Raw genomic sequence first — 24,984 nt, forward strand, 5'->3', positions numbered from 1 at the left:
ATGATGGGTGGGTCACTCTATGAGGGTCTCCCCCTTCCCTAATCACTGCTGGGGGCACAGATCCAGGCTGCTGGAATGGAGACAGGTGGCACAGAGGAGAGGACTTGTGTAAGGGACAATGCAATAGACAGTAAATGGAGCTGGGATCCTAATCACTCCAGGGGGCTTTTATTCTCATGATCAGTGGGAGGACCAGCCGTCTGACTCCCCCACCTCCAAATAAGCTGGATATCCTTTATCCTGTGGATAAGAAATGACTTGTAACCTTTGGGCTTTGTCTGGAGTTTTCTACTCTATGAGGGATTCGTTTAATTTAAAGGTGGAGACCTACTCCTCTCATGGGGCTCTGACGGCACTGCCCAAATGAGTCTTGGTGTCTTCTCCATTGGTGTTTAGAGTCTCAGTATCTTCATCTGGGCAGACGAATACACCTCATCCAGTGTACAAAAACTCACTAAGAAAGAGAGAGAAAGGAGCTGCTGCCCCTCACACCTATGGCTGACACTAATGCCTCTCGGCTACATTTATAAACCAACGCCAGGATGTTGGTATATAATTTGATCAAACCATATTGCCTCATGTACCACGTGCCAGTCTCCTGGTTCACACGGGTCCCTACCCTAACTCCACACTGTGTCGGTCAGCGACCGCCAACCCCGCAAAGCGTGCACATGCAGGGAAGGGAGGCCATGGAATGGCACTGCAACCCCAATATCACAGGACCAAACCCAAGGGGCCCCCCCAAAACCCAGCAGTCACCACCGGCGGAGAAAGCTGCCGCCAAACAACACAAGTGTGAATATGGTCTTGCTACTCACCATTGCTCCTGCAGGTAGAATGGGAAGGATAGGAGGTACTTGCCATGTGTGCACAGGTGCTTCCTGCTAATTGGAGTCACATGGGTGTCACAAAGAGGAGTGCCAACTGCTCAGAAACGGGAGAAAAGTAAGAGAAAGGAGCTGTTGCACACATGGTAAGTACCTCATATCTTTCCCATTCTACCTGCAGGAGCAATGGTGAGTAGCAAGACCATGTTCACACTTGTGTTGCTTGGTGACAGCTTTCTCCGCCGCTGGCGCCTGCAGGGTTTTTGGGGTGCACTTGGGGTTTGGTCCTGTGACATTGGGGTTGCAGGGCCATTCTATGGCCTCCCTTCCCTACTTGCGCTCGCTTTGCGGGGTTAGCGGTCGCGACCGACACAGTGTGGAGTTAGGGTAGGGACCCATGTGAACCAGGAGACCTGCACGTGGTACATGGGGCAATGTGGTTTGATCAAATTATATACCAACATCCTGGCGGTGGTTTTTAAATGTAGCCAAGAGACATTAGCGTCAGCCATAGGTGTGAGGTGCAGCGTCTCTTCTCTCTTCATGTCGTAGATGACAAAAACTTGAATCCAAATAAACAGGCCTGAAAGATCTGTAATAACACCAGCAGTATAAATCACTCTTACTGGGTAGAAGAGTATTACAAACTGCACAGTATTAATATCATGACTAGAGATGAGCAAACCGGGTTCGGGTTCGAGTCCATCCGAACCCGAACGTTCGGCATTTGATTAGCTGGGGCTGCTGAACTTGGATAAAGCTCTAAGGTTGTCTGGAAAACATGGATATAGTCATTGGCTGTATTCCACATAGCCTTAGGGCTTTATCCAACTCCAGCAGCCACCGCTAATCAAATGCCGATCGTTCGGGTTCGGCTGGACTCCAGCATGCTCCAGGTTCGCTCATCTCTAATCATGACATATGAATATGTGTGTGCAAACTCTGCTATAGTATTTCTTATGGAGGAAACAGACACTGCAGTACTGCAATTAGACCACAAGATGGCAGTATACTCAATGATGACAATCTGTGCACAGGAGCGCCTGAAGAATGGAAGAAGGGTAAGGAAAGGCAGGAATATGAATAGAGAAAGGGGGAGGCATGAACAAACTCTCTCCTGCCCCGAAGGATAAAAGGAAAGGAAGGCGACCACACCAAACGGTAAAAGAATATAATGTTACACAGAAATTCACAATGGAGGCATCACTGAGAACAGAAGTGCTGATTGGTAGCTTGCACGGTGGGGAAACCCCCATATGTTGTGCTGCTGACCGGAACATAAGGGAAAGATATGGTCTGTCCCCCGACACAAGACAACATAGCTATAACACAATATTCTATGTGTAATAATACTGTATACCTTTATTTGATAGTCTTATGGTTGCAAGGAATACATTTTATCTCCTTATATATTACCATCATAACAATACTCTAAAAACCCAGTGTAACAAGACCAGCATTACCAGTAATACCAGTATACAAGGAGCAGTGAAAACAGCCTCATGCTAAATACCTATTACCAATGCATAGGGACTGATTATATCTTGTGGAGTGACTGCGCCCTCTGGTGGACACACTGCAGTACAGGCGGTATGTGGCACCTTTCAGTCATTTCTGAATTGATGGTTTTTATTTTTTCCCTGACAGTAGCAGGTAGAGAGTCCAGGATGAGAAGGTGCGGAGAATCTCATGGTGGATATGTGAATAGTTCCCTTTTTTTTTTTTTTTCAAATTAACTGGTGCCAGAAAGTGCAGATTTGTAATACTTGCATAAAAAAATCTCCAGTCTTCCAGTACTTATCATCTGCTGTATATCCTGCAGGAAGTGGTGTATTCTTTCCAGTCTGACACAGTGCTCTCTGCTGCCACCTCTGTCCATGTCAGGAACTGTCCAGAGCAGGAGAGGTTTTCTGTTTCAATATATTTTATTGAATTTTTTCAATAGAATTTTTCAAACAAAAGCAAAATACAACATATGAAAATACAACATATATAACACATTGTATAGATAAGGTGTAAAGAAAAGCAAAGGAAAGTAAACAATAAACCATAAAATAACGTGTGTTCAAACAGTATATCTTTAAAGATATCCATAAAGGTAGAATAATTCTGCAAGCAGAAGAGGTTTTCTATGGGAATTTGCTGCTGCTCTGGACAGTTCCTGACATGGACAGAGGTGGCAGCAGAGAGCACTGTGTCAGACACCACTTCCTGCAGTACATACAGCAGCTTATAAGTACTGAGATTTTTTTTAATTGCCAAAATAAATTGCAAATCTCTGGCACTTTTTGGCACCAGATGGTTTCAAAGAAAAAAAATTGCGAACTACCTCTTTAAGGGAGGGAACGTGTAATTTTTTTAATATATTGGGGAATATTTTTTTTATTTTGAAGAAAACAAATGTTTTTACACTTTTTTAGTCCACTCCACTTAGGGAACTTTCATGAATAATCTGGTCAGCACCCTGACATTTAGCCTTTTTATTGCTGTGATGGGTATTAGGTTTATGGAGTCTTATCTCAGGGCAGCATAAACTAGTGACAGAGAAGCAGAACAGGATGCTGTATCACTTACATTATTCTGTGCAGCTGATCCAGAGATCTCCTCCTGAATAACATGGATAATAAGTAGTCCTCTCCATTATGTGCATGAGTTCAGTAGTCCTGGATATTCATGAGAAGCGGAAAACTCCACCTACCAGCTGCTGATTGGCAGTTATCTATCCATGCTGTGTATAGGCAGCCAACTGTCAATCAGCAGCTGGAGGGTGGGGAAAGGGGTGTGGCACAAATCATATTCTCCTGCATATTAGGAGAACAGCTGAACAGAATGATGTAAGCAATACATCAATCTGTTCAGCATTTCTGTTACTAGTTTTTACTGCCCTCATTTAAGGTGGAATAAAACTAGTGACATATTCCTTTTAAAGAGGTTAAACTGCCGGGATCAGGCTGAAGCTCATTCCCAGTAGTTGATATATACCATCATCACCTATTACATACGCAGTGACTGGCCTGCCGTATGGGCGGTGACTATCCTTCCAATGTGCACAATCTGGCTAGAAGGTCCGGCCACATGTGCCGCCTCATAGGGAGGGTACATGGGCGTCCACCGTCCCTGATGACTATTCTATAACCAGATGACTGGATCCTGCGACGAGATAAAACAAGATAAAACCAACTTTATCCAATCCCTTTTATTTCCACTTTAGATGTTGGCAATTCAGTGATAAGACGGGGGCTTTCCGTAAGAATGGTCTCGGGGAGGGTCTTGGGGAGGGTCTCGGGGTCGGTCTCCGTGAGGGTGGCCGATTCTTCGGGGGCAGTCCCTAGGATGGACACATTTGTTGCCCAGACGTTTGAATCCGGGTCTACAGAAGCAGCCAGCAGAACAGCCGGCTCCACACATGAATGCCAGATTATCGGGGGGCGGGCAGGTATTCTGGGGGCAGTCATTGCCGCACTTGGAGTACACCATGTTCCCTCTGCAGCAGTCTTCCCTCCTCACACATCTGCCATGGCCGTCATCTACGAGGCCGTCTCTGCAGACACATCCGGGTTGGCACATAGTTATGCATACAGGCTCCATGTTATCGCAGGTCGCTGGGCAGGCGCCACCACACGGGCTAAGTACTTTGCCTGGCGGACAGGGATTATGATGATGTCCATAACCAACTGAAAAAAAACATATATATATCATTATTGTATGTTCCTTGATCTGGTGTAGGGTCTCGTCTTTAGTCCTATGGCGTGCCGGGGGGGACGTGAGGGGCAGGTTCGTGTATCGGGCATTGCCATCCCTGGACATATGTGAACAAACCCTTAAAGGGAGTGTCCATGACTACCTCCAAATCCAGCACTAGACAAGCTCACATACAGCTCAGCCCTATTCTCTAAGTCTAGACAAGCCCTTTAAGTTCAGGAAATCTAGGAAACAATATAATAAGATGGAGCATCCCAATTCTGACCAACGCTGTAGGATAATACTGGGAATAATGATACTACGCCACTACAAGGAGAAAGTAACACTGAGGGGCGGAGCATGACACCAGGATTCATAGTCATGCCCCACCCCCTCCAGCCCTGCACCAGGCAGAACACAATGTATCTGATTCCCCTGTTATATTCTATTAAGAAAAATATTCGTTAAAGGGGCACTCCAGAGGATTTTTTTTAAATCAACTGGTGTCAGAAAGTTAGATAGATTTGTAATTTACTTCTATTTATAAATTTCCACTCCAATTCCAGTACTTATCAGCTGCTGTATGTCCTGCAGGAAGTGGTGTATTCTCTCCAGTCTGACACAGCGCTCTCTGCTGCCACCTCTGTCCATGTCAGGAACTGTCCAGAGCAGCAGCAAATCCCCATAGAAAACCTCTCCTGCTCTGGACAGTTCCTGACATGGACAGAGGTGGCAGCAGAGAGCACTGTGTCAGACTGGAAAGTATACACCATGTCCTGCACGACATACAGCAGCAGATAAGTACTGGAACACTGGAGATTTGTAAATAGAACGAAATAACAAATCTGTGTAACCTTCTGACAAAAGCTGATTTGAAAAAAAGAAAAATCCCTGGAGTAAATGATGTTTTCATCTCCACAAAGTACAATGTAGAATAGTGAAACACAATGATATTTTATAATACTAATACTTACTGTTCCCTGCTTGAACACTAAGAATAAGCAGCGCGCCTGCAAAATAAAAAAAAATCATAGTATGAAGACAAATCCATAGAGTCTATATAATAAGGGGGAGGTCAATCTGATATATCTGCAGGACACAGGATGAAAGGATAGATAGATAGATAGATAGATAGATAGATAGATAGATAGATAGATAGATAGATAGATAGATAGATAGATAGATAGATAGGAGATAGATAGATAGGAGATAGATAGATAGATAGATAGATAGATAGATAGATAGGAGATAGATAGATAGGAGATAGATAGATAGATAGATAGATAGATAGATAGATAGATAGATAGATAGATAGATAGATAGATAGATAGGAGATAGATAGATAGGAGATAGATAGATAGATAGATAGATAGATAGATAGGAGATAGATAGATAGGAGATAGATAGATAGATAGATAGATAGATAGATAGGAGATAGATAGATAGGAGATAGATAGATAGATAGATAGATAGATAGGAGATAGATAGATAGATAGATAGATAGATAGATAGATAGATAGATAGATAGATAGGAGATAGATAGATAGATAGATAGATAGATAGGAGATAGATAGATAAATAGATAGGAGATAGATAGATAATAGATTAGTATACAGATATATATTAGATATAACTCACTCAGGGATGACACCAGGATCACAGATGTTCCCATCTTCAGCTTTGAGTTTCAATCTCTTTTCCTGTAAATGTTGATGAAAGTGAGAAAACATTATTCCCTGTATTCAGGATTCGTCTGGTCTTGGACACAGTTATACTGCCCCCCCCCCCCCCCCCCCTCCAACATTAGGAGATCACATGATGAGGTTTTGCTGATGTTGCTCCCTTGACTGACTGGTGAAACCTCTCTAATCCCCGGTGATCGGCTCCTGGTGGCTGCTCAGCTCTCCTGCAGTGACCACTACAGGAGGAACAGGGTATTACATGCCGGCCAATCAAATGCACAGGAGACCATGTAACATATAGACATGACGAGTCCTCCAGAGTAGGAGACGCTCTTTGCATTGGCAATTTCCCACAACTCATGCTCTATGATATTGATATGCCATAAATGATGGGAGAAACCTAACTATATAGGAGACGGCTCAGCTACGAGGGATCAGCTCTGGTTGGAATCATTCTGGGGGGAGATGTAAGAAAGTTTCTGCCCCCCTCTGGGTGATGCAGCCTGAGATGTCAGCTATGGCTCCTCTCTGTTATATGGCTCCAGCAGCGACCCCTCGTATATCAGGGAGAATAATAAGAGCAGAAGCTTTGCTCCATACCTGGATGCTGCTCCTCTATGTCTCCTGCTGATGCCGGGATTCTACCAGTCATCTTATATACAGTGAGGATGGAGCTCAGGGCGCGGCCCGTCCTCTATATTTGGTTTATAATTGTTCACCATCACGTAACATGTAATTATTCCATATATTAAAAGAGCGAAAAATGGCATAACATTTAATTATAGTTAGAAGTGATCGTACCTGGCCGAGGAAGAAGCACAGCAGTCAGCAATATGTCACATCACCTTCAGTAAGTATATATAATGATTAGACACCCCAATACTGTCCGTGAGGGGGGAAATCTGCTATGGGTATTATACTTCAGAGCTGCACTCATTATTCTGCTGGTGGGGTCACTGTGTACATACATTACATTACTGATCCTGAGTTACATCCTGTATTATACTCCAGAGCTGCACTCACTATTCTGCTGGTGGGGTCACTGTGTACATACATTACATTACTGATCCTGAGTTACATCCTGTATTATACTTCAGAGCTGCACTCACTATTCTGCTGGTGGGGTCACTGTGTACATACATTACATTACTGATCCTGAGTTACATCCTGTATTATACTCCAGAGCTGCACTCACTATTCTGCTGGTGGGGTCACTGTGTACATACATTACATTACTGATCCTGAGTTACATCCTGTATTATACTTCAGAGCTGCACTCATTATTCTGCTGGTGGGGTCACTGTGTACATACATTACATTACTGATCCTGTACTCATCCTGAGTTACATCCTGTATTATACTCCAGAGCTGCGCTCACTATTCTGCTGCAAGTAATGTCTCTCTTTAGGCCCCCTAACAGTAGTAATGACCCTCCCCCTCGTGCCCCGTTATAGTAGTAGTACTCTCTTAGGTTTGGCACTGTAAGCAGCCTGTCTGGACGGTATTACTTCTCGGAGACCTCACTAATATTTAATTTGTGCTGTCAATAAAACTTACACTTAATTGAATTACTTGAGACAACGTGTGGTGTCCTACCACGGTGTATATACACCCTTCGCAAAAGTCTGTACTTATTGTATTTGTGTGGTAATAAAAGTAGTACTAATGTTCGCCACTAGATGTCACTATATTATGTATATGTATTTGGAAGCCGCACAGCTGAAGGATGTAAAGGGTTATTGTTTCTCTATTTGTCACCTGAATCTGTAGACCAGTAGGAGTCTTGTTTTCTTCTGTCCTATCACCTCTCTCCTTATCTCTTCTGTTCTCTTCACCCACTCACAGCGCACATTACATGCTTGGAGGAAGTAACTCTCATAGGTGGAGGAGGAGCAAGGGTCTTTCGTGTTGGACATTGTGGAGGCAAGCCAGATAGCTCTCCACAGTGGTCCTATCTGGGCCCTAACCCTCTGCCAGGTCCCCGTACCTCAGTTCAGTCTTAGTCAGAACCCCGTATGGGAAGGACGCAAGACAGCTCATCTCTCACAACTTTCTTACAAGTAACGCTACACAGCACTATGCACTGATCAAGCCTCTTAGGAGAAGACAAGTCAGAGACAACATCAACCTACACCATGGACAACTAGAAGTCACAGAGCAGGACAGTATCCACAAAAGCCAACAAGCTAGGAACTGATCTAGATAGAGCAAAGTTGCAATAAGCCTAAGAACTCTATCTTGCAGTGCAAGTGTCAGCAGGAAATCCTCAGCATTCCGCTCATCGCAGGTAACAAGATCTGGGGCCTGTGTCACCCATTAGGAAGGTTTAGCTGAGTCTAGTGGGCATAAGGTGGTGTAAAGACTAACTAAAAGTCAATATTACCTCGTCCTCCAACATCCCAGCAGAGCACAGTACTACATGGGTTGGGACTCTCACTGCATCCTCCTCTCTGCTACTCTGCTCCTTTGTATCACTCAGCACTACTCAGTCAACACGACTATATCCTACGTTGTACTTTCACTATAGATCAGGTTGCTATACTGTCAAGTGTTTATTCGGAACTATTGTTAAGTGTGTGATCCAGTGCTTTATCCAGAGAAACCTCATACTCTCGACTCTGTATTACCTGCTGCACATTTGCAATTAGTAAACCAGCCTTCCTGACGTTAAAGAGACTCTGTGATTATTCGCTATCCACCGACACAGCACACACCGCAGCCTTGGGACACTTCCCCTTTCTGTGGGTGGTGGTTACGATAGTCCGGGAGGGTCACTACACCACTCCGGCCATGCGTGATCACTCTAACCCAAGGAACCCTGTAGCAACCCGGCAGGACACTGACCACAGGGGAAAAGGGTACAACCGGCCTTCAACACTCAAAGCAGGCGTGCCATCTCACCTGTCATCTGTGTGCCCACCTGGCACTGGCGTCATAAATTCACACTACAAGGTCCGGCTGTATCTCGGCCAACCACCTCCGGTGTGGGGTCACACCTCACCACCTAGCAAGTGACCGGCCGATCCTCCGATATACAGTAACATCACCCCGGGGGTTACACCACACAACACCTTGGATGTTTTAGCAGTGATGAGATGGGAGGAGCCAAATCTGGATTCTAAACCCCTCCTCCTCCTCATGTGACTGCAGTCCTCCCTGCACTGGCAGCACTACTGTAGTGGCACACATCCAGTATGTCAGACAGGAGAATGGGTGTAACAGAGGTGAGGACTTATGTAAGGGACTCAGTACAGGAGGTTCTGTGCACCCTGCCCACAGCGAGGACACAGAGTCACAAACAGGTCACATGGTGACAGCCAGAGCAGCAATCATAGTTTATATGATTTACAGGTTACATTACGTAATATGTATATAAAATACTGTATAATAACTCCATGCTGAGAGCTGACCCCTATTCACATGTAACTACACGGATCTATTCTATAAGAAATCCATCTGCCTTGCCCACTATACCAGCGAGTCTTCCCACAAGGGAGAAGAGACATGCTGACCTCATCCTATGCCGAAATCATCTGTATCTGGGTCCACCACCCCCTTAACAAGTCTTCAGTCTGTCCACAGGCTGCACACCATAAGGCTCGGTTCACACTACGTAAGTTTCCGGCCGTAGCGCGTTCCGTGAATAAGCGGCCGGAGACTTACGTAGTTTGCGTACAATGGAAAGTATACGATGTAAGGCCGCACAGTTCACACTACGTACAAACTTACGCCCGGATCGTACGCGGCGCCGTAAAAAATGAACCAGACCATTGTTTGAGGACGAAAATGCCGTAACTTACGCCCGTAGCGTTACATGCGGTCCCGTACGTGGTGGTGATTTCTTCACTTTTGCAGCTTTTTGTGCCGATCCAAAAGGTTTTGTGGGGTGTCCGGGGCTAGGCGAAGTTTTCCAAATAAAAGACCGCTGTCAGATCGCTACGTAGGGCGCTCGGGAAGCGTAAGTAGACTACGGGCGTAAGTTCGCGCTCCGTACGTAGCCGGCCTCAAGTAGCGTAAATCTCCGGCCGGAGTTTACCGCGTATATGTCCGGCCGCGAAAATATGTGGCCGGACATATACGCAGTGTGAACATAGCCTCAGGGTGGATTCAGACTACGGAATCTATGTGGATAAATTCCGGCAGATTCCATCGCTAGTACGCGCTGGGGGCCGCGAGCCTCTCCACCCATGACATAGACACCATTCTATGCACGGGCGGATTCCACATTCCACTGAAAGAATTGACATGATAGAGGAATCGGTCCGTCCATAGAATGTTGCACACAGACCCCTAAGAAGTGCTCAGTACTGTTTTATTGGGACCTCTACTATATTTTTGGATTTCTGTCTTTCTTACACAAGGCATGTCTAAGTTCACTACTGCTTCCACAGAGTAAAGGGGGTGTCCATTGACTTCCATTATAAAAAAAAACGGATCAAAACGGATGCGTTCCTTTTGACGCACAATAAAGTACTGTTGACACTAATTTTTTGACCGTTTAAAAAAACGGATCCGTTAAACGGATGCTGAAAACGCAGTGTGAACCCAGCCTAATTAGCAGTGAGCTTGGTTGCGTGTGACGACGGGCGGAAACTGGTGGCGGCTCTGCAACTCGGCAGCCTCACACATGTACCATGCCTGGCCCACGTCCTGCACTGCGCAGTAGGATACGTAGACCTTGCACGGTAGCTTTGTCCTACTGTGGTCAGTTCCTCTTGCTTCAGGAGACTGCCCTGCACTTTTTAGAGAGGTTCCTGGCATGGGCAAGGGTTATTCCGAAGTGGCTTCTCTCCCCTAAGTTGAGCTTAGCATTGTATCTTTGTCTTAGTTACTTGCATAAAGAAATCTTTGGTTGCTGTCTGTGGTCCCTGTCAGGGGTACTAGCCAAAGCCAGGCCCTGGCTTAACTTTTGCAGAGACTAGTTTGGTTTGCTTCCTCTCACACTGAATACTATCTGAGAACTGAACTTACTTCCTCCACCAAGCTAACTCCTCCTCCAGGGGCTAAAACTAAACCCTCCTGTGAGTGGTGGGGCTAAAAGTGCATGAGAGAGAGAAGAAACGAGAAAGGTTAGAAGAGAACAAGCACCTCTGATTGGTCAGCATATCACACATGGTACAAAAACAATTAACCCTTGGTACTTCAGCTGTGCAACAAGTAAGACAAAATAGTAGTGGCACCTGGTGGGGAAAACACAGTACTACATCTCCCACTATTTCGAACCTGAGGGAATTACTTACTAAGGTGCCATAAACAGCACCAGTATTGGGACACCACACAATGCTATACCTTATACTCTATATACTCCTAAAGGTCAGTGATAGTTGGTAACGCATAGTACGTCGTATACTTTTTGAGAGCAGTGACAACCGGTAACACGCTGTACACAGTATAAATTTACTGTGCAGAAATAACCAGAAATATTACTCTTAGAGGTAAATGATAACCAGTTTGGTGTAACCAGTATCCTTGTCTGTGTATTTCTCTTTATATTGGTTGGTACATGATAGCTACTGGGTATAATAACTGTATATACAGTATACTGGACACTAGCATCATTCCCCCTTTTCATCAGGGGCTGGTTATGTTTACAATAGACTGCAGACTGTAGAGTAGGCGGTTACAGTAGACTGCGGTCTGTAGAGTAGGCGGTTACAGTAGACTGCGGTCTGTAGAGTAGGCGGTTACAGTAGACTGCGGTCTGTAGAGCAGGCGGTTACAGTAGACTGCGGTCTGTAGAGTAGGCGGTTACAGTAGACTGCGGTCTGTAGAGTAGGAGGTTACAATAGACTGCGGTCTGTAGAGTAGGCGGTTACAGTAGACTGCGGTCTGTAGAGTAGGTGGTTACAGTAGACTGCGGTCTGTAGAGTAGGCGGTTACAGTAGACTGCGGACTGTAGAGTAGGCGGTTACAGTAGACTGCGGGCTGTAGAGTAGGCGGTTACAGTAGACTGCGGTCTGTAGAGTAGGCGGTTACAGTAGACTGCGGGCTGTAGAGTAGGCGGTTACAATAGGCTGCGGTCTGTAGAGTAGGCGGTTACAGTAGACTGCGGACTGTAGAGTAGGCGGTTACAGTAGACTGCGGTCTGTAGAGTAGGCGGTTACAGTAGACTGCGGTCTGTAGAGTAGGCGGTTACAGTAGACTGCGGACTGTAGAGTAGGCGGTTACAATAGACTGCGGACTGTAGAGTAGGCGGTTACAGTAGACTGCGGTCTGTAGAGTAGGCGGTTACAATAGACTGCAGTCTGTAGAGCAGGCGGTTACAGTAGACTGCGGTCTGTAGAGTAGGCGGTTACAGTAGACTGCGGTCTGTAGAGTAGGCGGTTACAGTAGACTGCGGTCTGTAGAGTAGGCGGTTACAATAGACTGCGGTCTGTAGAGTAGGAGGTTACAATAGACTGCGGTCTGTAGAGTAGGCGGTTACAGTAGACTGCAGGCTGTAGAGTAGGCGGTTACAGTAGACTGCGGTCTGTAGAGTAGGCGGTTACAGTAGACTGCGGACTGTAGAGTAGGCGGTTACAGTAGACTGCGGGCTGTAGAGTAGGCGGTTACAGTAGACTGCAGTCTGTAGAGAAGGCGGTTACAGTAGACTGCGGGCTGTAGAGTAGGCGGTTACAGTAGACTGCGGTCTGTAGAGTAGGCGGTTACAGTAGACTGCAGTCTGTAGAGAAGGCGGTTACAGTAGACTGCGGGCTGTAGAGTAGGCGGTTTCAATAGACTGCAGACTGAATGATGGTGGCGGTTACAATACCGGGGAGCGACAGGACGCGGCAATTACATAAGTCTGCAAACTGGCCAGGCACGACGGTTACAATAGATTATAACTTTTTTTAATTTGTCAACTACTACAAACAAGGGGCTGCTGGGGGGAGGGGTGTCACTGGGTCATAGCAGGACAATTAGGGAGGCAGCAGCACTAGTGACACAGACAGCTCCCCCAGTGTAATGTCTATTCTAATGGTAACATGTATTATATAGACATCAGGGGAAGCTGCAGTACTAGTGATACAGACAGCTCCCCCCAGTGTAATGTCTATTATAATGGTAACATGTAATATTTAGACATCAGGGGAGGCTGCAGCACTAGTGATACAGACAGCTCCCCCAGTGCAATGTCTATTCTAATGGTAACATATATTATATAGACATCAGGGGAGGCTGCAGCACTAGCGACACAGACAGCTCCCCCAATGTAATGTCTATTCTAATGGTAACATGTATTATATAGACATCAGGGGAGGCTGCAGCACTAGTGATACAGACAGCTCCCCCAGTGCAATGTCTATTCTAATGGTAACATGTATTATTTAGACATCAGGGGAGGCTGCAGCACTAGTGACACAGACAGCTTCTCCCAGTGTAATGTCTATTCTAATGGTAGAATAGAGAAGAAATCAGGCGATACCTTTTGGAGGCTAACTGAGTATATTTGATTGTAAGCTTTCGAGAGTCTAGCTCCCTACGTCAGACATGATGTGACATGATTCTAATGGTAAAATGTAATATATAGACATCAGGGGAGGCTGCAGTACTAGTGACACAAACAGCTCCCCTCCATGTAATTTAAATGGTATTGGTAGCATATAATATACAGACATCATGGGGGGCCCAGTATCTACATACAGCAGCACTAGTGATATGTCACTGTGCCATAAGAAGCAGTGTCTCCTTTACTCCTGCCAGTCGCTGTAAAATGTCATTTTCCCCCTTGGTATGCCCCTTTGAGGATGGGTTATATGAGTTGAACATCATTGTATATCACAGACATAATTTATGACTCATCTCTTCTTACATCTGTAGTTGTGGCACATGGTAATCTATAATGCTCATACAATAATTTTTTAATACATTATATAAGTCTGTATTCTGCAATGGAAATCTAATATGCAAATCTGACATAAATACAGGCTCATGTGCTGTAATTACAGGTTACTTCCCAGGGAAATCCCATTGTTAATATGGAAATGCAGGGAGGGTGAAGATGCTGCATCACATGGTCACCCGCAGAGTAGATGGGGCACGCCAAGTTCACAAAAGTTTCTCATCCTGGTGAAAAGTTTAGTTTTTAAAGGGAATCTGTCAGCTCCTGGGCCCTACCTGAGGTGCTGACAGTGTGCTGTAGCTGGCAGCCCCCAGTGAGCATGGTGCCTTTTTGGTAATTTTCCGTGCAGTGGGTTATGTACAATCTCACGTCTCCTACTGTAATGAAGAGTCAAAGAGGAGTTGTTCGTGCCGCAATCTGGTCGCCTTACCATTCCTTCCTCTTCCCTCTTCTTCATGAATAATCAATGCTGCCCGGCCTCCTGCCCGCTCAGCTGTCAGACAGTGTCTCTGATTGCAGATCAGTCCTCTGTTGTGTTGGAGCTGTGTTCTAGGGATAACTCACCTGTCTAGAGACCTGCCAGCAGTTCATTCTCTGGTTTGAATCCCCTGATGGAAATTAAATAAATGTATTTTTTTTCTCATTATTGTATAATTTGTAAGGCTATGTTCACACACAGTATTTTCGCTCAGTATTTTGGTCAGTATTTTGCAATCAAAACCAGGAGTGGATTGAGAACACAGAAAGGCTATGTTCACACACTGTTGAAATTGAGCGGATGGCTGCCATTTAATGGCAAATATCGGACGTTGTTTTAAAATAACAGTAATTATTTGCCACTAAATGACGGCCATCCACTCAATTTCAAAAGTGTTTCTATAGCCTTTCTGTGTTTTCAATCCACTTCTGGTTTTGGTTGCAAAATACTCAGTAAAAATACAGTGTGTGTGAACATAGCCTTAAAAATGATACAATAATGAGAAAAACATAAATAAATAAATACCTGTATTTCATTTCCATCAGGGGATTTGAACCAGAGAATATTCTGCTGGCAGGTCTCTAGACAGGAGAGTAACCCCTAGACCACAGGTTCAACTATATCTGAGTGTTTCTTTCAGACATAACCTGCCTACAGAGGACTGATCTGCAATCAGAGACACTGGCTGACAGCTGAGCGAGCAGGAGGCCGGGCAGCATTGATTATACATGAAGAGGAGGGAAGGGAAGGAGTGGAGAGGTGCGCCAGAATGCGGCACAAACAACTCCTGTTTGCCTCTTCAGTACAGTAGGAGACATGAGATTGTACATAATCCACTGCACGGAAAATTACCAAAAAGCACCATGCTCACTAGGGGACTACCAACTACCGCTCACTGTAAGCACCTTATGGTACTTTTACACGGAGCGATAATTCGCCCGATCGCACAATTAACGATTTAGAATGAACAATGTTTTTTTCATAACGATCAGCGTTTACACGGAACGATACATCGTACGGAAAAGTCGTTTTGTGATCGCTTAAGCCTATCTCACACATAGGTGAAATCGTTGAAAGACTGTTTACACGGAACGATCTGCAAATTTTTTGCGAACGATCAACGACGATTTGAGAAGTTCTTGAAAGATCAAAATAAACGATTTCTCGCTCGTCGCTTGATCGTTCGCCGCGTTTACACGTACGATTATCGTTCGAATTCTACCGTTATCGTGCAAATTCAAACGATAAATCGTTCCGTGTAAAACCACCATTAGATAGGGCCCGGGAGCTGACAGATTCCCTTTAAATGTGTTTTGTGTCCTATGGTACAGCAGCTCAGGGTGTTCTCAGTGTTGGATCCTATACATTGCAGGTGAGGGGTGATTAGGATAGAAATGTAAATACATGTAAAAAAAAATTGTCTTCCGATACTTATCAGCTGCTGTATGTCCTGCAGGAAGGGATGTATTCTTTCCAGTCTGACACAGTGCTCTCTGCTGCCACCTCTGTCCATGTCAGGAACTGTCCAGAGCAGCAGCACATCCCCATAGAAAACCTCTCCTGCTCTGGACAGTTCCTGACATGGACAGAGGTGGCAGCAGAGAGCACTGCGTCAAACTGGAGAGAATACACCACTTCCTGCAGGACATACAGCAGCTGATAAGTACTGGAAGACTGGAGATTTTTAAATAGAAGTAAATTACAAATCTATAAAACTTTCTCACATCAGTTAATTTAAAGACATGTTCCCCACAGGAGTACCCCTCTAAGAATGGTTAGACCTTTAGGTATCTACAATTTGGATTTTTGATCCAAGTTGCCCCATAGCAAAAACTGTAAGGGCCCCCCCTCCCCTACGCACACGACAAAGCACTGCATATATATATATATATATATATATATATATATATATATATATACACTGTGATGTTGCCAAAAAGATAAAATCTCCTGTGGTCAGAGGCAGAATCTTGGCTGCAGCCACAAAATTGACAGGCAGAGCAGAGAGCCAATGGCTGCTTGTTTTGTCAGTCCACTGTATTTAACTGTAAGGGTCCATTAGGAGCCCTTATGGATAAATACATAGGTGCAGGAGCAGACTACCTTCTGCTTAACCCCTTATGTACTCCAGTGTGTAAGTGACCCAATGTTCAGAAGACAAGGAAATCTATGCTCTACTGCTGGTGCACTGATAACCCCTAACCTCTGCACAGCAGGCAGTGAGAACAGAGGTCAGGGGTTATCAGTGCAGGGAAGCAAAGATTTTTTTTGTCTTCTGCCTGTTAACCCTTTTTTGTGTTGCAGCATGTAAGTAAACATTGGGTCACTTACACACTGCAGTACATAAGGGTTTGAACAGAAGGACAGAGGAGGCTCTTATCTTCTCCCCAGCCCCCCTCCTGCATGGGCCCCATAGCAACAGCCTACCCTGCCTCTATGGTAGCTAGGCCACTGATCCCCAGTGATCGGCTCCCAGTGACTGTTCAGCTCTCCAGCAGTGACCACTACAGATGAAATGTGGTATTGCATGGTGTCAATTTAAATTAACAGGAACCCATGTAGTGCATACAAACCCCTAACTCAGGAAATGCTCCTTGCAGTGGCATTTTCCTATAATTCCCAATTCATGCTATAGAATAGATGATGGGGCAAACCAGTTAATAATAAACTAGTTCATATTATACAGGACGAGCCATTCTTGATGCTGACCTCCAGCTATGGTGTATTTGCTCAGTATCTGCGTTGGTCGTGTACTGGGCTCCTGCTGTTTATATCTGACCATGATTCCTTATATATTACTCCGGGGTCTCCCCTCCACCATGAGCACTGACCCCATTTACAGACACAGTCACTTGACTTCCAGATCCTCCATTCTGATCCCTGACGGGCTCCTTCTCATCTGTACTGTATATAACATATAGGTGTGACCATGTCCTTAGGGTACACGCACCCTGTGTTCCGGAATCACTGACATAATGAAGAACACTGGGAATCTGGCATCTCTTTGCAAACAATATTTTTATTCACCAATGCAAACAGATGGAAAGAATCGTACAGTGGTTTCATTTTAAAGGGAAATTTCAGTGATTTTTTTTTTTTACTATTCTTTGATAGAGTTTTATTACAAAGTTAGATAATAATATGATTTCTTTTTTTTTTCTTGCCAGGATGCACCTTTAAGTATTAGATGAGTGAAGAGAGTAGCGGAGTATACAGCTTGTGCTGCACAGATAGACGCATTATACCCAAGGTGGTGGGAGATTTCCCACTAAGAATATGAAGTTTACTTTTTTTTTTTTGCAGATGGCGCTGTTACCATGTACCTGTATATCAGTCATTTCTTATTGGAATCGGTTGGGGTGGAGCATCCTGATGGAGGACGCACCTACCACTCCCATCATTCAGACTGCAATATCCCTCTTTACAGGCGCAGCCATTTACACAATTCAAAGTACAAAATGTGTTAGGATCACGGTGACAGGCATCAAGGCAGTCTCTGACATATCTTATACGTTCTGTTCCCGCTGCACATACAGCCTATGGCTATGGCTGTATCCCAGTTTTCCAGGCGGTCCCTAGGCTGTATCCACCCTGTTCACGGAGCGGGCAGACAGCGGGAATAAGACGCCGAAAGTTCTGGTTCATACGACCCCGAACCTCGGCAGGTTCACTCATCTCTAGTTACAGCATTAAAGGGGTTGTCCGGCAAAAATCTTTTTTTTTTTTTTTTTAATTAACTAATATCAGAAAGTTATATAGATTTGTAATTTACTTCTATTAAAAAATCTCAAGTCTTCCCGTACTTATTAGCTGCTGTATGTCCTGCAGGAAGTGTTGTTTTATTTTCAGATAGAAAAAGTTTTTATAGGCGGCACGTCTGTGTCGAGGGTGGTGCTCGCAGTAAGAAAAATCCTTATAGCATTTTAAAAGTCCATTCTCGGCACTCACCATATCATGCTTCAAAGTTATTTTATTGTAGAAAAGTCATCAAAAATACATATGACGGGACGTTTCGGCATCATAGTTGAGGAAGGCTTGATGCCGAAACGTCCCTTCATATGTATTTTTGATAACTTTTCTACAATAAAATAACTTTGAAGCATGATACGGTGAGTGCCCAGAATGGACTTTTAAAATTGTTTTATTTTCAGTCTGAGACAGCGCTCTCTGCTGACATCTCTGGCCGAGACAGGAACTGTCCAGAGTAGGAGAGGTTTTCTATGGGGATTCATAGAAACACGAGACAAAGTTCCTGTCTTGGCCAGAGATGTCAGCAGAGAGCACTGTGACAGACTGAAAATAAAACAACATTTCCTGCAGGATATTCAGCGGCTGATAAGTATGGGAAGACTGGAGATTCTTTTACAGAAGTAAATTACAAATCTATAAAACTTTTTGACAACAGTTGATTTGAAAGAAAAAGATTTTTGCTGGAGTACCCCTTTAATGTAAGTGATTCAATGTGTGGCTAGATCAGACTAAGGGCCCTATTCCACCGGACGATTATCGTTCAGATTATCGTTAAATCGTTCGAGTCTAAACGATAATCGTTTGGTTGAAATGCAGTTAACGATTAACAACCGAACGAGAAATCGTTGATCGCTTTATAAGACCTGGACCTATTTTTATTTTTGCTCGTTCGCAAAACGTTCGCATTGAATAAGACGTCGTTCGGTCGTTCGCAATAGATACGAACGCAATAGCGCAGAAAAACGATCGCAATTACGATCATAAGTAACGATTATTGTTCCATGGAAATGAGTGAACGTTTTCAGGTCTTTCGCAATAGCGGTCGTTTGAGATTGTTAATCGTTAACGATTATGCGAACGATAATCGTCCGGTGGAATAGGGCCCTAAGGAAACTGACGTCACTGACACATATACTCCGACATCATCTCTAGCACAATGTATGAGACTTGTGATCACATCCTTCATCCTTGGGTGCTGTGCCATTCCTTCCATAGGCGCCTGAGTGTCCTATTACATGGAGGGATTTTTAACGACTAACGACTTACGATAAACGATGGAAAACGCGATTGTTTATTGTTAACCTGAAATCGTTCACCATATTATACAGAAGAATGGTCGTTAGTTACTATGGTTACTATGATCGTTATTGCGATCGCTACTATGATCGTTTAGGGTCCATTTACACAGAAAGATTATCTGCCAAAGATATGAAGCCAAAGCAAGGCATGGATCTGAAAAGAGGAGAAATCTCAGTCTTTCCTTTATGACCTGATCTCTGTTTATAGTCTTTTTCCGGCTTTGACTTCAAATCTTTGGCGATCGTTAATCATTAGTCCGTGTAATAGGACCCTAAGGGTACGTTTACACAGAAAGATTTATCTGACAGATTTTGGAAGCCAAAGCCAGGAATGGATTTGAAAAGAGGATAGATCCCAGTCTTTCCTTTATGAACTGATCCCTGTTTATAGTCTGTTCCTGGTTTTGGCTTCAAAGATCTGTCAGATAAATCTGTCTGTGTAAACGCAGCATAACTCCATCTGATCCCAGCAAAACAATGAACAATGTGCTATTACACCGAACGATTAGTGAACTTGATCGAACGAATGTGGAATTACAGGGAACGATTAACGATAATTTTAGGTTCAGATCTAAATCAACGACCAACGACACACAAACGATCGTTGCCTGCAATTACACAGAACGATTATTGTTCAAATTCATACGATATAACGATTTTTCACACGATAATCATCCCGTGTAATAGGGCCCTAAGTCTGTGCCTCTGGTCTGTTATAGCTTCACTTCACTCCGTACACTTTCTAAGGGAGGGGCAGGCCGCACTCTAACTGCAGCTTATCTCTCCTGAAACAAAGGAGTCGGCTGTAGGAAACAAAGTGGTTTCAGGCTAGCCATATATATAATGTAACCATCAATCTTTAATCCATTAGCTAACTCTTAGGGTCCTATTACACGGAGCGATTTTTAACAATTAACGACTAACAATAAACAATCGCAAACAAGATTCTTTATTGTTAGCCTGAAATCGATCACCATATTACACAGAACGATAATCGTTAGTTACAATCGTTATTGGGAACGTTTCTATGATCATTTATTCCTTCTGATCCCAGCAAAACAATGAACAATGCGCAATTACACTGAACGATTAGTGAACAAATGCGGAACTTGAGCGAACAAATGTGGAATTACAGGGAACGATTAGCGAACGATTAACGTCAATTTTAGGTTCAGATCTAAAGGCCCTATTCCACGGAACGATTATCGGCCATTACGGCCAATAATTGTCCTGTGGAATCAGAGGCAACAATCAGCCAACATAGTTCATGTCAGCTGATCGTTGCATCGATTGTCTTTCAAATATGTTGAAAGACAAACGACCGGGATAGGAGCGATCTGCTGCCGTCGCTCCGTGGATTAGGAGAGGCGGCAGCAGACCGCCACTATCCCCTATGGGCTGCCCGGACGATCACCCAGACAGCCCCCCCCGCACTTCCCTGTGGCCCCTCCCAGAGTCACTGCTGCCGCATGGAATAGCGGTGGCAGCGAGCAGTGGCTCATAGTACTCGTTTGCTCCTCTCGTCGGCCTGTGGAATAGGGGCTTAAATCAGTGACATACAACCGATTTTTTTCATCGTTTCCTGCAATTACACAGATTATCATTTAAATTCAAACGATTTAATGATTTTTCGCACAAAAATTATCCCGTGTAATAGGGCCCTTCCACCCTCTTCATACACATGGGGGAGCATGCATGTGTTCTTAATGTGGAGCAAGCCACTACCATACCCCCCACCTCCCCCCCCCCCCCCCCCAAAGTATTCAGCATCATACAAAATAGAAACTCATATAGAAAAATGAAATACAATGAACACATCCTTATGGGTTTTATACTTACAGCCTCTTGTTTGCGCTGTAATCGGTATAAGGAACATGCCTGCAAAAAAATAAAATTATATATATAGCACCACCAATCTTCCTTCCATCTTCACTTTGGAGGTTGAAATCTTTGTCTGAAAATTCTACAATTAATTCAAACGTGAAAATTTGATCAGAATTCAGCAACTGTAATCCCTGGTACGGTAGATGAATCAACTGACACGACTGTGATATAACTTAAAGGGACTGTCCTATGTAAGGAAGCCTTTCTAATAGTGAAGACATCAATGCGATCAGCTGATCAACGGGATAGTGATTTGTCCAATCCCCAGTGATCGGCTGTTATCTCTGTGGTGGAAGGTTCTTGTGGCTGCTCAGTTCTTCAACAGTGGCCTCTTCAGGATAAGTGTGGTACTGCAGGTTGGCCATTCTTATGAATGAGCATGGACCTACAGAGTTCCTCAGAGCAGGAGTGCCTCTTTACTAGAGATGAGCGAACCTCGAGCATGCTCGAGTCTATCCGAACCCGAGCATTCGGCATAGCGGGGGATGCTGAACTTGGATAAAGCCCTAAGGCTATGATTGGGTTATATGATGGGATAAACCATTTACTAACTCATAGACCGGCTATGAGGAGCTCCAGTTTGGGATGGCCTTATCTTGGTTTCCAATGGGTTATGAGAATTTAAGAAAGCCGCCACTTTGTATCTATATGAGATGGTATGAAGCAATCTCCACTTTTGTTAGCTATGGAGCCCTCATCCTCAAATTTGGCACATACCCCCATGTTTCTCCATACCTGGATGCTGCTCCTCTATGGTCTTCTGGTGATGATGGGATTCCACCAGCCATCTTATATACGCTGTATTATATACGCCTCTATTTGGTTTATATTTCATCACCACATAATAATATCTTAGTTGTTAATAGACCAGATAATAGACCGTAACATTAACATTGATTGTGGCATTTAGGGGCCTGTGACTGGCATCAGTGTTATTGCTGATGCTGTATGAGAAAGATACAGAAAAACGAGTGCACCGCACCTTGTGTGACACCAAAACGGGTATGAGGAAAACCATCAATTCACTAATCTACATGCAGTCGGCTAGTGGCCATGCTGGGGTCATTTTCTGAATGGACATAACATAACACTCTTATATACTAGTAATAAATCCAATATGTCCCAGCCCACTTCCGGGTAGGTGAGGTCACACAAGTTCATCATAGATGGTGGATGATTGTAAACAAAAACCCTCTACAATAAAATCCACATATTGGGACATGTTGGATGTATTACTAGTATATAAGAGTGTTATGTTATGTACTACCACATGCCTGAGGAAGGCTCTGCCCGATTAGAGCCGAAACGCGCTGCACCAATAAAATATACTGTACTACACTGCCCGTAGTCATATATTGGGCAGCCTCCGTGACGATCCACCACGACCCCTGCGCCTGACTCATCTAAGGGTAACTCAGTCCCAGATGGTACTGCTGGGAAAATTTCTCTCCTACTTTCCTTGTTATCTCTTGGCTTGACCTCGAGACACCTGGAGTTGGCAGCTGTGTGCCTTTGAAGCCTACAATAGAGTTGTGCCTATGCGTAGCACAACTTGCCCAGGTGAGCTTATCTCAGTTCACCCTTTGTAGCTTTCACCTAAATTGTACTTAGACACTGGACAAGAAAGCAACCCGATTTTCCTTTTTGTTTTGTAGCTCTGTTACATAGCGGCATCCCCTCCATAGGCTGCTGTATATGAGGTAATCTAAGATAGCTACACTCACCGGCCACTTTATTAGGTACACCTGTCCAACTGCACGTTACCACTTAATTTTTAATCAGCCAATCACATGGCGGCAACTCATGGTCAAGACAATCTCCTGCAGTTCAAACCGAGCATCAGTATGGGAAGAAAGGTGATTTGAGTGCCTTTGAACGTGGCATGGTTGTTGGTGCCAGAAGGGCTGGTCTGAGTATTTCAGAAACTGCTGATCTACTGGGATTTTCACGCACAACCATCTCTAGGGTTTACAGAGAATGGTCCGAAAAAGAAAAAACATCCAGTGAGCGGCAGTTCTGTGGGCGGAAATGCCTTGTTGATGCCAGAGGTCAGAGGAGAATGGGCAGACTGGTTCGAGCTGATAGAAAGGCAACAGTGACTCAAATAGCCAACCGTTACAACCAAGGTAAGCAGAAGAGCATCTCTGAACGCACAGTACGGCCAACTTTGAGGCAGATGGGCAACAGCAGCAGAAGACCACCCGTTACTAGCATGGTGTACCTAATAAAGTGGCCGGTGAGTGTATATTAATGAATATAAATGGAGTTTATGAAAGTTATTGAGTAAGCCTTAAATAAACACTGAGGCCATCTATTCTATAAGTTGAAATGAACTGTAATGGTAGTGGGAGGGTTATGCTGATTTATTCCCATGCTGTCCTGTCCGCTCCTCTGCTGTGCTCCATGCTCATCCTGGATCTGCTCCTGTCTACCGACATCATCTTCCTTCTTCTGCTGCAGTGACAGGTTCGACTGGTTCGAGCTGATAGAAAGGCAACAGTGACTCAAATAGCCAACCGTTACAACCAAGGTAGGCAGAAGAGCATCTCTGAAAGCACAGTACCTCCAACTTTGAGGCAGATGGGCTACAGCAGCAGAAGACCACACCGGGTGCCACTCCGCTCAGCTAAGAACAGGAAACTGAAGCTACAATTTGCACAAGCTCATCGAAATTGGACAGTAGAAGATTGGAAAAACATTGCCTGGTCTGATGAGTCTCGATTTCTGCTGCGACATTCGGATGGTAGGGTCAGAATTTGGCGTCAACAACATGAAAGCATGGATCCATCCTGCCTTGTATCAACGGTTCAGGCTGGTGGTGGTCGTGTCATGGTGTGGGGAACATTTTCTTGGCACTCTTTGGGCCCCTTGGTACCAATTGAGCATCGTTGCAACGCCACAGCCTACCTGAGTATTGTTGCTGACCATGTCCATCCCTTTATGACCACAATGTACCCAACATCTGATGGCTACTTTCAGCAGGATAATGAGCCATGTCATAAAGCTAGAATCATCTCAGACTGGTTTCTTGAACATGACAATGAGGTCACTGTACTCCAATGGCCTCCACAGTCACCAGATCTCAATCCAATAGAGCATCTTTGGGATGTGGTGGAACGGGAGATTGGCATCATGGATGTGCAGCCGACAAATCTGCGGCAACTGTGTGATGTCATCATGTCAATATGGACCAAAATCTCTGAGGAAGCTTCCAGCACCTTGTTGAATCTATGCCACCAAAAATTGAGGCAGTTCTGAAGGCAAAAGGGGGTCCAACCCGTTACTAGCATGGTGTACCTAATAAAGTGGCCGGTGAGTGTATATACAGTAAGCCATTCATTAGGATCCTGAGTGTCATGTCTAGGTCTGTTCCTCTACCCTGTTATACCTTCATAGTACCTAACCCTGTTCCTCGTCTCCCTTTGAATTGTCTGCCTAGTTAGTTCTGGATCCAGATCCGTCTTTTTGCCTCTGTCCTCTTGTTGGTACCAAATAAGATGACTATTTTCTTAGTACGTGCAGAACATTTCACTATTATCGTCCATAAAGCTTAGAAAATCAC

The 24,984-nt window shown here is 44.4% G+C and overlaps 1 protein-coding gene across 2 annotated transcripts; it reads right to left on the reverse strand.

Moving 5' to 3' along the window:
- Window positions 1-4,008: 4,008 nt before the first annotated feature.
- Window positions 4,009-22,178, reverse strand: LOC138769613 (serine protease inhibitor swm-1-like). 2 transcript variants are annotated; one of them, XM_069948194.1, is made up of 4 exons: window positions 22,158-22,178; window positions 6,147-6,208; window positions 5,483-5,518; window positions 4,009-4,501 (listed from the first exon to the last, which is right to left on the reverse strand). In XM_069948194.1, exons 2-4 carry the CDS (start codon window positions 6,178-6,180, stop codon window positions 4,050-4,052), a joined length of 522 nt encoding a protein of 173 aa, XP_069804295.1. In that variant the 5' UTR covers window positions 6,181-6,208; window positions 22,158-22,178; the 3' UTR covers window positions 4,009-4,049. The 2 variants fall into 2 exon arrangements, with proteins under 2 accessions (XP_069804295.1, XP_069804294.1); XM_069948193.1 differs by lacking the exon at window positions 22,158-22,178 and adding an exon at window positions 6,791-6,837.
- Window positions 22,179-24,984: the final 2,806 nt, after the last annotated feature.

Source organism: Dendropsophus ebraccatus, chromosome 12, assembly GCF_027789765.1.
Source record: "Dendropsophus ebraccatus isolate aDenEbr1 chromosome 12, aDenEbr1.pat, whole genome shotgun sequence".
NCBI lineage: Eukaryota > Metazoa > Chordata > Amphibia > Anura > Hylidae > Dendropsophus > Dendropsophus ebraccatus.